At 37.8% G+C, this 16,888-nt stretch overlaps 2 protein-coding genes across 2 annotated transcripts in view; one reads left to right on the top strand and one right to left on the bottom strand.

Moving 5' to 3' along the window:
- The window catches only part of LOC578497, a 34,805-nt gene extending 21,656 nt beyond the window's left edge, over nucleotides 1–13,149 (bottom strand). The window contains exon 1 of the mRNA XM_030977765.1: nucleotides 12,781–13,149. The gene's annotated coding sequence lies outside the window, so the exon portion shown is untranslated. The remainder of the gene's footprint in view (nucleotides 1–12,780) is intronic.
- Nucleotides 1,253–4,454, top strand: LOC763146. Its single transcript, XM_001199031.3, has 3 exons — nucleotides 1,253–1,776; nucleotides 2,567–2,676; nucleotides 3,019–4,454. The coding sequence occupies exons 1-3, from the start codon at nucleotides 1,478–1,480 to the stop codon at nucleotides 4,452–4,454; spliced, it is 1,845 nt and encodes a 614-aa protein (XP_001199031.3). The 5' UTR covers nucleotides 1,253–1,477.
- Nucleotides 13,150–16,888: the final 3,739 nt, after the last annotated feature.

Genomic DNA, 16,888 nt, shown 5'->3' with positions numbered 1-16,888 from the left:
GTCAACATACTCGTGGGGTAAGTATTCCATTCAAGGCATAATAATTCAATATTGCAATCATATCTTTACTTCTGTACTATGCGCTTATGGTATATACAAATATGAATACAATGACGGTGAATTATATTATAGTACATGATTTTCAGATGAAATAGAGGTGAGACATTAGATCTGCATCTTTGGACAAATGAATCAAGGTTGCATTTTTGTTGATGTCCATTCATTAACCAAAAATGGCGTATCCAAATAGAATTAATAGGCTTTAAGAAATGATGACAAATAGAAGAATAATGAAGTAATATGAGTGTTATCATCGAGAGAGTTATTTGTGCAAGAATGTAACAGATTCATAGGACAAACTCTCATCTCTATTTAAAGCTAATGACGGTAATAAAATTGATAAGGAAATGCATTATATATATATATATATATATAAAACAAGTGTCCCATCCTACCATGACAGTTGAACCTTAATATATGCCGGCCAATGGGATCATCGCTCAACATTATACCAAAACTATTTATGTTCCCTTTGAGAAAATTTTAATTAGAACGGAGTAAAAAATAAAATTTGCATTTTTTTGTATTTGTGTCTTTTTCAATAATATATATTTTTCATTCCCATTTTATATCTAAACGTCACGAAATCTCCACGTGCCAATGTCAGGGCACACTCAACATGACACGAAATCCCATGCATGCTGGGAAAGAAGACAGCGCCCTCCCGTATCCGAACAGGTTAGAGCACATCCCGCAGCACATCACTGACGCCTCAGCCAGTCCTGGTTACTATGAAGAAGTCGACGGCTATCTTCAAGGAGAAGACAACTCGTGTTCGACTGTTCCAAACGTTGAAAACGAGTATACGTACTTGTATATGGCTCCCTTGAAGAGAGACGTTGGCATGGGCGGTTACATGGATCTGATCGTTTCAGACGAGAATGCGTCCGGTAACTTGGCTCCAAACGTTTCAGACGACAATGCGTCCGGTAACTTGGCTCCAGGCGTTACGGGCGAGAACAGGGAGAACTATACGTTTATGGGTCCCATCGTAGGCGACGACGAGAGCAGTGCGGAAGGTTATGTAGTTTGCAACGTCACAAGAGGTGGGGGTGAGAAGTTTTACCCGGTGCCCGACGTCACGGGGCTCGGTGCTTCTCGAATCACTTCATCGAATATGAACGAAAATGATTACCTCGTTCCCTACGTACTACCTGCTACCCAATGTCGATACGACTTGCTCCTCCCTGTAGACCGGGATGCAAAGCCCCAAAAGTCGATTTCTTGTGACCACCGTTAGGCAACTACCTTATATTCTCAGATATTATGTATAAATATTATAAATGTCTTGTCTCAAACTCGACAAGCGTAACGATGGAACATTTTTTAGTAATTTGAAAAAAACCGAGAAAAATATTTTTTTTTTTAGCACGATCGTAAACCAACCAGCTTGCGCGTTTCACCTGCTTATGAAAGGATGAATCCTTTCTTGACCAATCGCATCCCTCGTTGCAATTCACCTTCACTGTACAAGATGGACGCGTACACGTCGTCATCAATGTCGTCGGAAGCTGATGATTCTGAGGGAAAAACGTCTTCTTACTGTTTCATGCACGCAATCGACACACATGGAAGAGTTATTCCCTTTTCAGAGAAAAGCTTCAACAAGTTTTTAGAGTGTTCCACCCTATGGAAAGAGTTAGAAAATCGTCCGGAAAGTGTCATCGCATCCAAAGCAGACGGTCTTCAATTTGACGATGTATGCACAACAACAAGGTGGGCTATTACTACGTAGTTTGTATGATCATGATGATGCCATGTTTAGTTTCATTGTAGACATCTATACTCTGAATCTAATCATGTTCGTACCAATATAGTATGATGTCTAGATGTGAAATATATTGTGCTTTACTGCAATTTAGGTGTCATAAATTGTATCTGAATTGCAATATTAAAATTATGAAAATCTAATGTCATGAGCAGGTGATGAATTTTGTACAAATGAGTCAAACTCAATGATTGATCATTGAAATGATTGATGAGTGAATGTTCACTTCCTACATGTACAGGCTACACAAAAAGTATGTCTAAGGTCTAGATCTATACTTTCATTACTGATATGGATATGTGCCGGCTGCGGGCTGTGCACATGTACTTGCAGAGTAGGCAGTAGTATGCCCATTATTTTCCTGAATGTTGATTTTATGAGACTTTATCAACTTTGTCTTTTGTCTGACTTGGAGGTTTTTTTCTCTTTTTCAATTTTGATTTAATTTTAAGTAGGCCTAACAATAACAGAGCCAACATTGAATGAAGCTTATGTTAAGCTAGATAATTTGAAGTTTTGATCGATTCTTATCTCGTACTTCAAAAGGTAAGGCAGTTGGTGTTCGAGACGATGAGGAGGGCATAACAATAACATCGCAGGAAAATATATTTCAGTAGAAAATTTGTATGGTATAAGGATAAGGTCTTGTTAAGGATTTAAAATTAGAGCTGTTCATAAGCACAGTATTGTTAATGGACAAAATAATAATTAATTGATGTGTCCTGATTATTTACATAGAAAACGACAAGGGAGGGCAGGATACCACGTAGAGTGCTACCGGCACTTCTGTAATCTCACTTCCATCAGGCGAGCCAAGGATAAGTCGAGGAAAGCACAGATATCAACAGGTAATATTTTGTGCATACATCTTGTAGCACAGTTTATTTTACTTTTTAAAACTGTTCATATTATGTTAGTTAATTCCTATAAAATTGAAACTTACATTTATTTATGATATAAAGATTAGAGCATGGAGCACAGCTGTTAATATTATTTAACAGTAACAAATGTAACAAGTGGTCATAAGCTTAACAATTACAACAAATTACAAAAAAATATTTTCTATGCTTTAGTATGTAGGATGTACATGTACATGTAATATACAGGGTATCAGTTGAATGATGTTAATTGAAATAAATATGTATATTTCAGTATTGAGGCAAAGCTTTGTACTTTTTCTATTTTCACAGAAGTTGATGGAGTTTTGGCAGCAAGGAACCTTCAGGAGACGTCAGATGCGTGGGTTGAGCCAGAGCCAAAGCGTCTGTTACGGTCAGATGCCACCAGCAGCCCCTGTCCAGGCAGACCTCATGTCCTACCCATTGAGTGTGTAATATGTAAGAGTACCAAGTATGTTAAAGAAAGTTTTTCTCAGAAAAGGAAAGTAGAGAGGCTTATAAGATGTGAAACACTTTCAGGGGGGCAACTTGTTAAAGCTGCTGAAATCCGCAACGATGAGAAATTGCTCCTTAAAATCAGGGGAAAAGATCTTGTAGCACTCGAAGTTCGTTATCACCGGTCTTGTTACCTATGTTATTGTAGAGTAGTGAAACCTAAAGTAGAAAGTGATGTCCATTTGAAGCAGAGCTATGTGGTCTCGTATGTTAAGTTCTGCCAAAATGTAATAGAAAGGAGGATAATACGTGGGCAGGAAATTCTTCGTCTGACCAAGCTCTTGAAGCTTTTTGTTAAGACAGTAAAAGAGGTAGAAGGTTTGGAAGCAGCAAACTACAAAAGTGCGAACCTGAAACGAAGATTGAAAGAGTCCTACCCTGTCCTGTGTTTCAGCAGACCATCACGACAGTACGAAAGCGAAATAGTATTCGTAGAGAGCCTTGGTGTGGAGGATGTCATAGAGTCAGCTGTAGTTGATGTTTCCAGTGAGGAAAGTCAGAGTGAGAGTGACGGTAGTATGTATACTACAAAGCAAGTACGTACAGATGAGCGCAGTCTGAGAACTTTATATGCTGCTGCACAAATCATCAAGACTTCGCTAGATGACATGGACATGAAGACAACCTGGCCTCCAACATCTGATGACCTTAACATCACGCAAAGTAAGAAGCTCATCCCTTGGCAACTTTTCAATTTTCTTGGATGGATGTCAGGAGTCAGTCACGAGCCAAGAGAAGAGAAAGTAACAGTTTCTACAGATGATGAAAGAAAGGTTCTCTCCATAGCACAGGACATTGTATATCTGAAAACTAAAGGGAGATGTGTTTTACCAAAACACCATGCACTAGGGATGTCAGTAAGGCACCTAACAGGGTCAGCTAAACTCATTAGCATCTTGAATGGGCTCGGCCACAGTGTGTCAAGGTCCGTAGTACTTGCACATGATACTGCCCTTGCCAAACGACAACTTGCCTTGGGTGATCAAATACTTCCGGATGGTGTTCAGCCTATCTTCACCACTCTTGTTTATGATAACAATGATTTTGGAGAGGAAACTGTAAGTGGCAAAGGTACTACTCACAATACCAATGGAATCATTGTCCAGCATCCCATTACCCAACCAGAGCGAGAACCTTCAAAGATTGCGATACCAAAGTCCAGGAAGATAGCATTCGAAGTCCCTCCAGTGGAGCTCGTGACTTACTTTGGACGTAGGACCTCAACCATTTGACAGACTTGGCCTGGAGTGTGAGGAGTACCAAGATGCACAGAGGTATGCAAGAGATATTGACATAGCCTGCAGGCTGTTGAAGACGGTAGAGGTTGGTGAGAAATTGCTCCCAGGATGGACAGGAATGAATGTCATGCTGACTAAACCCGTCTCAAAGCAGTGTACTGTCGGCTACCTTCCAATAATTGATGCAAGTCCAACAGAATTTGACACAGTTAACACCATTCTCACTACTACCCTGTCAATAGCCGATGCCCTCAAGCAGGAATCAGTTGTACTTGTTTTTGACCAGGCCATCTATTCAAAGGCCCAGCAGATACGATGGGTGAATGAAATTTTCCGCAAGAGGATCGTCATTCGTTTGGGTGCATTTCACACTGCCCTATCAATGCTTGCATGTATCGGGAAACGGTTTGGAGATGCTGGTTTGGAGAACCTCATGATAGAGTCGAATATTGTAGCCCAAGGTTCCATTAACGGGGTTATCAGTGGACACCACTACAATCGAAGCATCCGAGCTCACAAGTGTATCATGGAAGCCATGGAACGTCTACGCTGGCAAGCCTACATAAGCTCCCTCTCAGATGTGGACTACGCATCAACATACAAGATCCTTGCTAAGCTTCAATCGGATTTTCCCACTTCTTCTTTCACAGAGTTTGTGCGAGGAGAAGAATTTCAGGCTATGGCATCTTCCTATCGTTCTTTTGTGAAACAACGTTCAACACAAGATCCAACATTTGCTCTGTGGTCAAGCTACATAGAGATGGTGGAAGTCATCCTCCTGTTTCTGCGGGCTACAAGGCAAGGAGACTGGCAATTACACCTTTCTTCAATTCGCAGCTTCCTTCCCTGGTTTTTTGCATATGATCGCACCAATTATGCAAGATATCTACCTGCCTATTGGCATGAGATGAGTCATCTTCCCAACAGTCATCCTCTAATCTACAAGGCTTTCATGGAAGGGAAGTTTGTTGTCCATCGTCAGACAGAACACGGATTCTGTGGAGTGGCTTGTGACCAGACAATTGAACAAACTTGCAACAGGGACACAAAAACAAAAGGCGGCATGATTGGCTTCACAAGGAACAAAGGGGCGGTTGCCCGTTGGCTTCTCTCCCAACATGAAAGAAGTGCAATCAGCAAGCAATGTGAAGAGATGGCTGGAAAGGACCACACATCTGCACTTAAAAAAGATCTAACTGTGTCCAACATGGAGAAAGTTGAAGGGGATGTCTGTGCAGTTGTCGAAACAGTAGAGGCCATGATCAATCCCTTCCAAGAAAATAACGAAGAACTCCTTCACTTAGCATCCGGAGTGATAGCTTCTGCTGATGTCTGCAAGGACTATACTGCAGCATATACAAGTGGGGATGAGGCTTTTAAGACATTCTGTGAAGAACGTCTTCAGGGAGATGGAGACTTGTTCAAAGTCCTTAAAAAGCAGAAAAGAAAATCCTTCGCTACTATGAACAAGGCCTCGACGACAAAAGTAAAGGGGAAAGAGGTAACCATCAAAGCAGATCGCAACCTTTTTCAGCGTTTGGTGATTATTGCAGGAGCTAGGAAACTGGATATTCGCAATATGATGACATATAATCTCGGTCCTCTCCCACTTGCTCTTGCCACCATCGACGGTTCATTAACCAAGACTACAAAGGCTTCCTTACTTCATGCCATTGAATCAAGTGTAGAGCCTGCTCCTGTGGTGGAAGGTATTCCACTTAACAGTGTTTGGATTGTTGATGGGATGGCGATGCTGCAAGAAATCCCTCAGAAGGCTGTGCCAGGTACTTTTGGTGAACTGTCAGAGTGTGTAATTCAACAGCTGGTTCGCCTTGCACATAGTGCCCACTGTGACACTGTACACTTTGTGGTCGACACTTACCGATCCCTGAGCATCAAGGCAGGAGAGCGAGGAAGACGAGCTGCAAGTGGAAGCCAGCTCACAAAGATCTATGGTACTGAGCAAAAGGTGCCCAACCAGTGGAAGAAATTTCTTTCATGTAGTCAAAACAAAGAAGCCTTGATCCGCTTCCTCTTCAAGACATGGAAAGAGAACCCAACCTTGCTTCATGATATCAAAGTTATCTTGGCTCATGATGAGGAATGTCATTCGCTGCAAAATATGGATGGCACAGTCAAGGTAGTAGTTGTAAGGGAACTTGAATGCAACCACGAAGAAGCGGATACCAGGCTTTTCTTGCATTGTCAGTATGCTGCTGCATCTCTCCCTTCATCTTCAAGCAGTACACCAACAGTCATCATAAAGAGCCCAGACACTGATGTTTTTGTTATTGGTGTAGCCAAGGCTGACCAGATTCAGGCCCAGCTACTCTTCCACACCGGTAGAGGCAATAACAAGCGTACACTCAACCTGACAGCTATACGATCTCATCTCGGAGATAGTGTTGCTAATGCTCTCATTGGCCTCCATTGCTTTTCAGGCTGCGACTCAACAAGCTGTTTCTATGGCAGGTCTAAGAAAAAACCATTGAAACTCATGACTGAATCTGTTGATTTCCAAGCAGCTTTCCAAAAGTTTGGTGCTACATTCTCAGTAGAAGAAAGTCTGGTAGACACAATGGAGAAATTTGTGTGCAGACTGTATGATCAAGATTGTACTAGTGTTAATACAGCTCGATACAATAAGTTCTTGATGGGCACTAAAGCTGAAATGAATATGCCCCCCACACATGATGCCCTAGTAAAACACCTCATGAGAGCTAACTATCAATCTGCTATACATACCAGATGCCTTGAACAATATCCTGTGATCCCTAGTCCACACAATCATGGATGGAAGGTAACGGACACAAACATAGAAGTAGTGTGGGGTGACCTTCCACCTGCACCAAGTACCCTGCTTGAGCTTACATATTGCAGTTGCAAGAAGACCAGCTGTGAAGAACCTAAAGCTGCAGGAAAGGGTCGATGTTCATGTCGACAGCACAACATAACCTGCACCGATCTGTGCAGGTGCATCAATTGTAAAAATTCAGCTCAAGCAGAGCATAATATGGATGAGGAAGATACAGACAATGAAGATGAAGACTAGATGTCTGAAAGCTTATGTATCTTGCCGCATTCATTCACAGTAATGTAAATTTGTTCTGGTCTGAACTTGTTTGACCTCTGACATAATTAAGTTAGCTGTGAGTATGTGACCCAGTATGTGAGGTCAGTCAGGTCACTGTAGAGAACCTACCATCTATTCTATCCATCTATATCAATTCATTTGTTTAATATTTATGCATCAAAATCACTTGCGATGTAAGCAGCAAGAATAGTTTGTGACTTGGTAGGGAATTCTTATATTTCGAGTTGTATTAACAGCAAACCAATTCATTTGTTTTATATTTATGCATCAAAATCACTTGCGATGTAAGCAGCAAGATAGTATGTGACTTGGTAGAGAATTCTTATATTCGAGTTGTATTAACAGCAAACCAATTCATTTGTTTTATATTTATGCATCAAAATCACTTGCGATGTAAGCAGCAAGATAGTATGTGACTTGGTAGAGAATTCTTATATTCGAGTTGTATTAACAGCAAACCAATTCATTTGTTTTATATTTATGCATCAAAATCACTTGCGATGTAAGCAGCAAGATAGTATGTGACTTGGTAGAGAATTCTTATATTCGAGTTGTATTAACAGCAAACCAATTCATTTGTTTTATATTTATGCATCAAAATCACTTGCGATGTAAGCAGCAAGAATAGTTTGTGACTTGGTAGAGAATTCTTATATTCGAGTTGTATTAACAGCAAACCAATTCATTTGTTTTATGTTTATGCATCAAAATCACTTGCGATGTAAGCAGCAAGAATAGTTTGTAACTTTTCCAACTACTTGTAGAAGTGATAGAGAATAATTATGTATGTATTTCGAGCAGTATTAACAGAACACTATTTCACCTGTTTCATATTTATGGATCGTAATCATGTGCGATGTAGTGCAAGAATAGTTTGTCAATTTTCTTGTGACTTGTAAAGAAATAGTACATTTTTTTACAGTGCTTGTTTAGAACTGAATGTTAGAATTTTCTGTCCTCAAACCTCAGCCATGTTTATACAGTATAATTCAGTGTAAGTCAGGTGTCCATATCATAAGTGTATAAATCAACTAACAGGTGATATTCAACTTCTTATTTGAGCATATTTATCATGGTTAATATATCATTATGTGAATATTCATTACCAGAAGTTGCCTATATTTACAAGTAGCTTGGTATTACGATGCGAGAGAAAGAAATTTTCTACTGAGATATTTAGTGTTGCAAGAAGTACTAGTTTGTCTCAATATTGTGACGATTTTGTAACAGTTTCATATGAATTTGTATTGGAATTTATCTCTGTCCTTAAAAAGATTATATAATGCTGAAGATTTTGGTTTACGTACACGTATGGCTTATGTGTCATATGTGCAAGTTATGATAATTGTTCAGTAATGTGATCAATATTATACATATTGAATATGATGATGCCTTGTCCTTGTGTGGATACTTTATGTCATTCAGTAAAATGATCTGTCTGCGATGTTTAGTGATGTTGTAGGGGGGGGGGGGGTTAAGGCTAGAAAGGGAGGTTGAGAGAGAGATAGAGATTAAAGAAACAAAGAGGGAGAGAGAGAGAGAGAGAGAACGCAAAAGATGAGAGTGAGTGCATAGAGAAAGAAAAAAAATCATAGAGCGAGAGAGTGAAGGAGGGGGGGGGGGGGTTGACGTGAGAAAAAAATATGGATGACGGATACTTTGGAAAAGAGAGTCAAAGAAAAAGTTGTGATGAGCATATATTTGTATCAACATAAACAATGTTATTATTATTTTTATTATAAAATAAGTATCAGCATCATTATTGGTATAACTATTCATGAAGTTAAAATAAGAAAAACAGTTACCCCACCACCCCCCCCCCCCAAAAAAAAAAAAAAATCCCTCGAATAGGATGTAAAATCAAGCTCAGTTCACACTTTATTCCTTAATCATGTCAATAACAAAGTTCATCATCCTGTACATCACAATATTCACCTCGAAATACAAGAGAACAAGAGAAATCCACACACATTAGGCTTATCTTCTCTATTTGGACTCAAGAGGGCGACAAACAAAATTATGATTAATATAAAGTATGATTACTAATTAATGTGCAACTTTCACGCTTGTCGATTTTGTGTGGTTATTATTCATATTTTTCTCCATCACTGTGCAAAAATTCAGGTAGTTGCCGCTCGGTGGTCACAAGAACCACAAACTAGAGCACTTTTTGATGTATGCATCCCAGTCTACTGGTGGAGGGCGCAGGAACTATGAGACTCGTAGGGATGAGGAGGAGAGCTTCGTCGTCTGAGTTGCTGCTAAGACAACACCGATCGACCTCGCTCCCATAAAAAAGGAATTGCAAGGATAAGACAGATGGTGTTTTTATGGCGATGGGTAGATCAATGATCGAGATTGATGTTGATTAGGACTAGCACTACATCGCTGGACTTGCCAATTGCACGAGCGAAATTTATAACATCACATGTTATTTTTCAAAATCAATGAATTGATATAATCCCATACTAGTACTATATTTCCTCAACTGTAATACAAGGAAGCAGATCCACTTAACATAATTTCAGTTCATATCAGTACGTCTTTATTTGTTATTGTTTTGGTTTTTGTTATGCAAAGTTGTTAACGTTACGTGTGAAGTTGAAAATACACATGTAACAAAATTTTGGCCACCCTTTCTGTTCGTATTGTCTGTACTTCTGTTATACTTGTATATACATATTTATATCCGATAACCAATTTGAAAGGGGTTTTGTTAATAATGCCAATACTTGTACGATCATATTTTTTTAAAATTATATATGACTAAATAATGTACTACGGCATTGATGGAAAATAGCTCTCGGCTGATGACATGCTGTGACGCCGTGTGTATAAAAACTGAACTCCACTAGCTCCTATGAAGAAAAATTGAATCAACCTTTAAGAAATACCAAGTAGTTGAACGATTAAATGTTTCAATGTAATGTTTATCCTCGACCTTGCCACGAAGAACGGTTGATAAGTGCCTATTCGTGTTTCAGATATTTTCTGTATTTTGATCATATATGATATCGACTAAACATCGATTAACATAATTATACAAGTGATTGTTTCATTGTTGCCCGTGTTGTCGTCACTGTCTCTCAAACGTGGAAAAATGAGAGGGATCAACTTTGCAGGGCCCGCAGAATAGCGGGGCTCAGGGGGGGGGGGGGGCTTTCTTAGAAAATTATGTTAAAGAGAAATAGAAAGAAAGAAAGAAAGAAAGAAACACGCTCTATTTGTAATGGTTAAATTGTAAAAAATCATACTTAATGGCTATCCTGGAAACTGAAAAATTACATTACAACGCATACCGATGGGATGGTAGGTACAGGCCTTAGGCATAACAAATCATAGACATGGTAAATGCCCATAAAAGTGGCCTGGTGGAGGCTTTAGTGTACTGACTTGATGTACCGTCTAGAATATAAATTAATTTGATTTTCTCAAGTGTTAAGAAGGCATAGGCGATAAGGGATTTGATTCAAGGACGAAATGTGAACAAGTCGGACATGATTGGCATTCAATTATATGGGTTTGTTGGTTTTACATTAAAATATTGTTGATGTTATGTATATTAATTGTTAAAGACCGTCACCACTACTGGGCCAGAAGGGATTAGACCACACAGAGAGCCATCGAGGTCACTGTGATAGGTGGCTATCTCATTAACTCAGCTCTCATTTAACATAAGAAAAAGAGGATCATGGGGGACCAACAGGCACCGATTGGGGAAGTTTTCTATATAGAGGGAGCAAGTAGCTACAAGTATGGCAGTGTGCCTTTAAATACAAAATGATACATTTTGCTCTATACCTAAACCTCGTGTTTTAGGTACTAGTTCAATGGGCAATGTAGTCGACCGTGTGAGCTCATAAGTATTATCTAAAGTTCCCAAAAGTCTTCATTTAGTGACACTGCGTGTGTTTTTTTAACTATTGACTAATACGCTTAGATCAAAGTTCGAGACATTTTGTGGCACCGCTATATATATATATATATATATATATATATATATATATATTGCTCAACAAAGCGAATGTGCCACAAACTGTTAAAATATGTGAGAGAACGAGATGATACGATACTCGCTTGTTATAATTATGTTTTAAACAGAATTGATATTTCACCTATAAATGTACTCATACAAAAAAAAAAGTCAACGTTAAATTTTCTAATCTTAAGCAAGTGTCCAATTTGAATGAAATATTGCTTAAGAAGTTCAGACCATGACTTACGTCATTAAACTAAAATATAGTGACCTACCAGTTTCACAAATCTGGTAATAATATTTCTGTTTAGAGATAGTGTTGATGTGATTAAAGGCTATATAAAAGCGGAATATTATTACGTATTATCAAAATATGCCAATTTAAAGATAAACTTTAGTACTGGTAATGCGATTGCATTTTGAAAGAAAAGGTGTGGAAAAGAACAGAAACAGTCGATCATGTAGCATGTAAGTATTGGTGTGCACTGCAAGGTTCTGGAGTCATCAAAATCATAATAAACTTGACCGAGCCTTGGTAAAGTAACAAGCACTCACATAGAAAGCTATATATGGGACAACACACATGGTGTCGGGGCTAGTACTACCTTGATTTCCTTGTCTTTCTATGCTCATTACTCAGCCAGTATACATTTTCTTCCAAAATTGTTTGGCACATGTCATTTATTTGTAATCTTGAGCATTCAGTGTAAGTTTCGTTTGATTCTGTGAGAATTTTTTTTTTTTTTTTTACCAGTACTGGAGTTTATCTTTAAGCCAATTTACGCGGCTTCGCTCTCTACGCTCCACCTGATTGTAAATACTAAAAAAACGTTCCGGGGGACCTGAACGTGTACTTGGTAAATGCCAATTATATTGATTCTGCTCGTGTACATATTGTACATTGCGAAACATTGACCCGTTGCCATAGAGATGTACGTGACGCTTTCTATCTGAGAGCCATATTATAATGAAGATGTCAACGCCCACATGATGACTCCTACCTGTCAATCTCTCTTTTCTTTCCTTTCATTCTCCTTGCTCTCTCTCTCTCTCTCTCTCTCTCTCTCCATAATATATATAAATATATTTATACGTGAATTTATATGTATTTATTTATGTGTGTAAATATTAAAGAATATCATGTATCCGATCGATATGAATTCCAATAGTTTGCATGAGATACATTTAGGCCTATATTATACTGAGTTAACTATATATTGGTCAAAGAAGACATAACATTATATACTCACCGCTTGTGCAAATCACTTCCTATAAAGCGATTATATATTATATATATGAAGTAACAATGTCTTTCGATCAGATCAGAGATCCAATGCATGCCTTTATGACCATTAATATTATGAAGAAACGTATCTCATTCTGAAACTTGGTTTCCAAAGGCGAAGTGACGAATACTCCATGCTAGCTATATGCTCCTAAATGATATGCAACCATGCACGTGCATTGAATTACAGCCATTATGTTTATACCCGCTGTTATGGTTACGCTCTACGCGTTGAAGTTGAAGTGCAGTCCATAAAGCTTTTTGTGTATGAGCGGGGAGGGTAGAATCAACGATGTGCATTATTTGCGGACTGGTTTTCTAATTACGGTCATGATCATTGTGTTGATCAACCTGATTTGAACAAGGGACGTGCGTGGAGCGCAAACGATATTAGGGACTTTTAGATTCGCACGAAGACAATAGGTCTATGCTACGATCGACGTCCTTTTAATGCACTGCCTTGAATGGACGCCTCACGTATCAGTCCACGCAAATCTAAAAGTCCCCATTTTTGCAGACGTGAATTTGTTCATGTATCATGGGATGAATGGTCTGTATCTTTATTCATACCAAAGACACACAAGTGTGAGCGTACAGGGAATGGACGCAGTATATATGCATGTTGTATTATATTCTCTGTTGGCGTACGTCGCGTGGCAATCGTTAGATGACCTTTGGACTGTGTACTGGAATTAATGATGAGCGTAATGATCAAATATAATAGCCGTGCTTCTAGGGTGTTTTCTTTTATCATTATAATTCTTTTCATCAATACTATCACAAATTGTAGCTTTTAATCATTCTCTCATACCAAGCGATCATCCTTCTCATTTGTTTATTATTTTCTTTCAGACATACAGCACCAACAATATGGAATACTTTGCCAAATAACATAACATCTATAATGAATTACAATGGATTTAAAAGAAGTGTAAAGCAGCATCTAATTACATATGATTTTGGGTAGAATACTTTTCCACTTATATATATATATATATATATATATATATATATATATATAGTATATATATATATATATATATATATACATATGAGTGTTTTTTGTGGGGATTTTCTTCTTTTTTTTTTGTTATACGAGTTTTCTTTTGGGCAAAATAAGTTTATGTAATTTCAAATCTGTATTATGTTCATCACAATTTGTTTACTTATTTTGGGGGAAATATCTCGGCTAACTCACTTATTTGGGTTTTTTATAACTCCCCTTTTTCCATTATTGTTTAATATTTTAATGTACTTATGTATATTTTAGTGACCGATTTCGCATGTTATTATATGAATGTATTTTTTGTAATGTGATTTTTATGGAAATGAATAAACTTAATTGAATTGAATTTAATTTAATTTGAAAAGAATGGAAAAGGTATTACTACAGCGTATGGAAAACGTTTGTAGTCACGCAAGCTTTCAAGAACGTATATTATCATATTCATTATTTTAATTTCTTACAAGAAGAGGATTTTAAACGTGGGCCAAAACCCACCCCTATACAAATGTCTATTTTGAAAATTGGTCTTTGAGAGTGTGGGCCTACGGCGTGCGTGTCAAACAATAGCCCTTTACACAAAGTTTCATCCTGACCTACAAGTTGTGAAGTTTGGAAAGCATACTTGCCTATTGATACCGTGGTGTGATGGTTGTTAGTTTCTTGTTTTTCCTCACCTAAAAATGCAGATCCCCCTTCCTGGTTGTACTAAAAACTATGTAGATACATGTAGACCTACACCATTAAACTTAGCGCCACCGCACAGTGAGCCAGGGAGGAACCAAAGTGCGCCAAAACTCATGTTTGGGGATTTATTTTTTTATAAATCAAGAGGAAATGTTTGGATTTCCAGGGATTTTCGCTTAAATTTTATTACCAACATTTTCTCTGATGTCGATCTAAGCTTCAAGTTGATACCAGATTTGGCTGCCCGATTCTGCCCGTTATTATGTTAGAGCCGTTTTCCTTGCAACATTGCCCCGAAAAATGTGTTTATTTTGGTCCGCGTTGTCAGAATAAGTGTCACGCGCCCCCTCGCGTCGTGATTTATGACCACGAATCCTTCATGATTCAGCCGCGGACCAAAAAAAAAACACACATTTTTCGGGGCAATGTGGCAAGGAAATCGGGCAGCCAAATTTGGTATCAACTTAAAGCTTAGACATCAGAGAAAATGGCGGTATTAAAACTTAAGCGGAATATCGCGGAAATGTAAACATTTCTTCTGGATTTATAAAAAAAACATGGATAATTAGTCCATTTTTCAGTGAATTACCCTAAAATATATCATGAAGATTGTGTTTCCATTAATTTTAACCCATTCATTCAACGAAATGAACTATCAGTAATATGTGAGAGCAATTTCATATCAATAGCTTAAAAACTTCATGTTGAATTGAAAGATTTATAAAATAAGTCACTTTTGCACTAAAACTGTGAATATGATTTTGCTGTTTGAAGTAGTAAATTTATACCCTTTTTGTGCATACTGGAATTAAATATTTCACTGAGGTATTCCTCTATGTTTTACCTTTCAACTGGGCAAGAAAAAAAATTGAACAAAATAAATCACCCAAACTTAGTTTTGGCGCACTTTGGTTCCTCCCTGGCCCACTGTGCACCGCCATTAAGCCAGGCACCATATTTAGTATAACATTCTGTGTTTCTATAGAGGTCTCCTTGGTTTATTTCGGAAAGTGCAAACTAATATTGTCAAGTTGTTACATAACATCGCTCAGTCTGATTTGATTCGAAATATATTCTATTTTTGAAACATTGTACAGGGTAAAGTCTCAAACAAACCTACACCATTAAAACGATAACCACCACCGTCCAGCGAGGCACCATTTTTTGTAATACCACTCTGTGAATCTAGACACCGAGTTTTCCTTTTTTGTGTGGAAAATGCAATTATTATATTGTTCAGTTGTTCGATAATATCACTCAGTCTGATTTGATTCGAGATATATGTCATTCATGAAACATTGTAAAGGGTAGTATATAGTCTCAAACAAACCTATACCATTAAATTTAGCGCCACCACCATCCAGCCAGCCATCATCATTCTGTGTATCTAAAGACCAAGGTTTCCTTGGTTTATTTAAGAAAATGCAAAATTAATATCGTTTAGTTGTCGGATAACATCACTCAGTCTGATTTGATTCGAAATATATTCCATTCTTGAAACATTGTGTAAAGGGTATAGTCTCAAACAAACATACACCATTAAACCGAGTGCTGATAATGACATGCGAAATTATTTTTTCTCTCTCTGTCCAATTTCTCTCCAATACCCTCCCGCCCCCCCCCCCCCTCTCTCTCTCTCTCTTCTCTCTTTCTCTCTCTCTCTTTCTCTCTCTTTCTCTCTCTCTCTCCTTCTTTCTACTTGCAGCCTTATGTTGTCCTTAGACAGTTCTTAGTGATAAAGAAAGATGAAAACATGTTCATGCAATGGATGAAGGAAGAAGCAGGAGCAAACAAGAAATAAGGTTCAGCTTGCGAGAAATGTTTAGAGGATTGGTGTGACAACTACATGTGATCCAGTCACCAAATGATTATTAGGGTTGAACAGACACAAACATGTAAATGAAAATAGCACCGGGATAAAATAATGAACAGTTGGGAATTCCTGGCCATCTACCATCTTGGGATATTATCACATTGCTGCTAAAGTTTAATGAATGAAAGTCATGTTTGGTATTGGGGGAAAAACTATTTGATAAATGAATGAATATATATATATATATATATATATATATATATATATATATATATATATATATGTATATATATATATATATACATATATGTATATATGTATATATATATATATATAACAACTCGTATTTCCTGTAATGTCTAGCCTTGCTGTGTATAGGCCTACATTGACTGTTTCTCTCTTTTGGCACGCACAGTAAATCGAAGTATGCACACTCTTTATTGAGTACATTCTATCCGTTCTGATTCTCATCAAGTTAGAATGTTACACCATTTTATTTATATTTTGTCGCAAATGATTTTTTATTTACAACACTAATTACTGTATAAATCAATTCATCCGTGAAGTGTG

This window comes from Strongylocentrotus purpuratus, unplaced genomic scaffold, assembly GCF_000002235.5.
Source record: "Strongylocentrotus purpuratus isolate Spur 01 unplaced genomic scaffold, Spur_5.0 spur5_scaffold_1, whole genome shotgun sequence".
Classification (NCBI taxonomy): Eukaryota; Metazoa; Echinodermata; class Echinoidea; order Camarodonta; family Strongylocentrotidae; genus Strongylocentrotus; species Strongylocentrotus purpuratus.
This window is presented reverse-complemented; position numbering and strand designations above follow the sequence as displayed.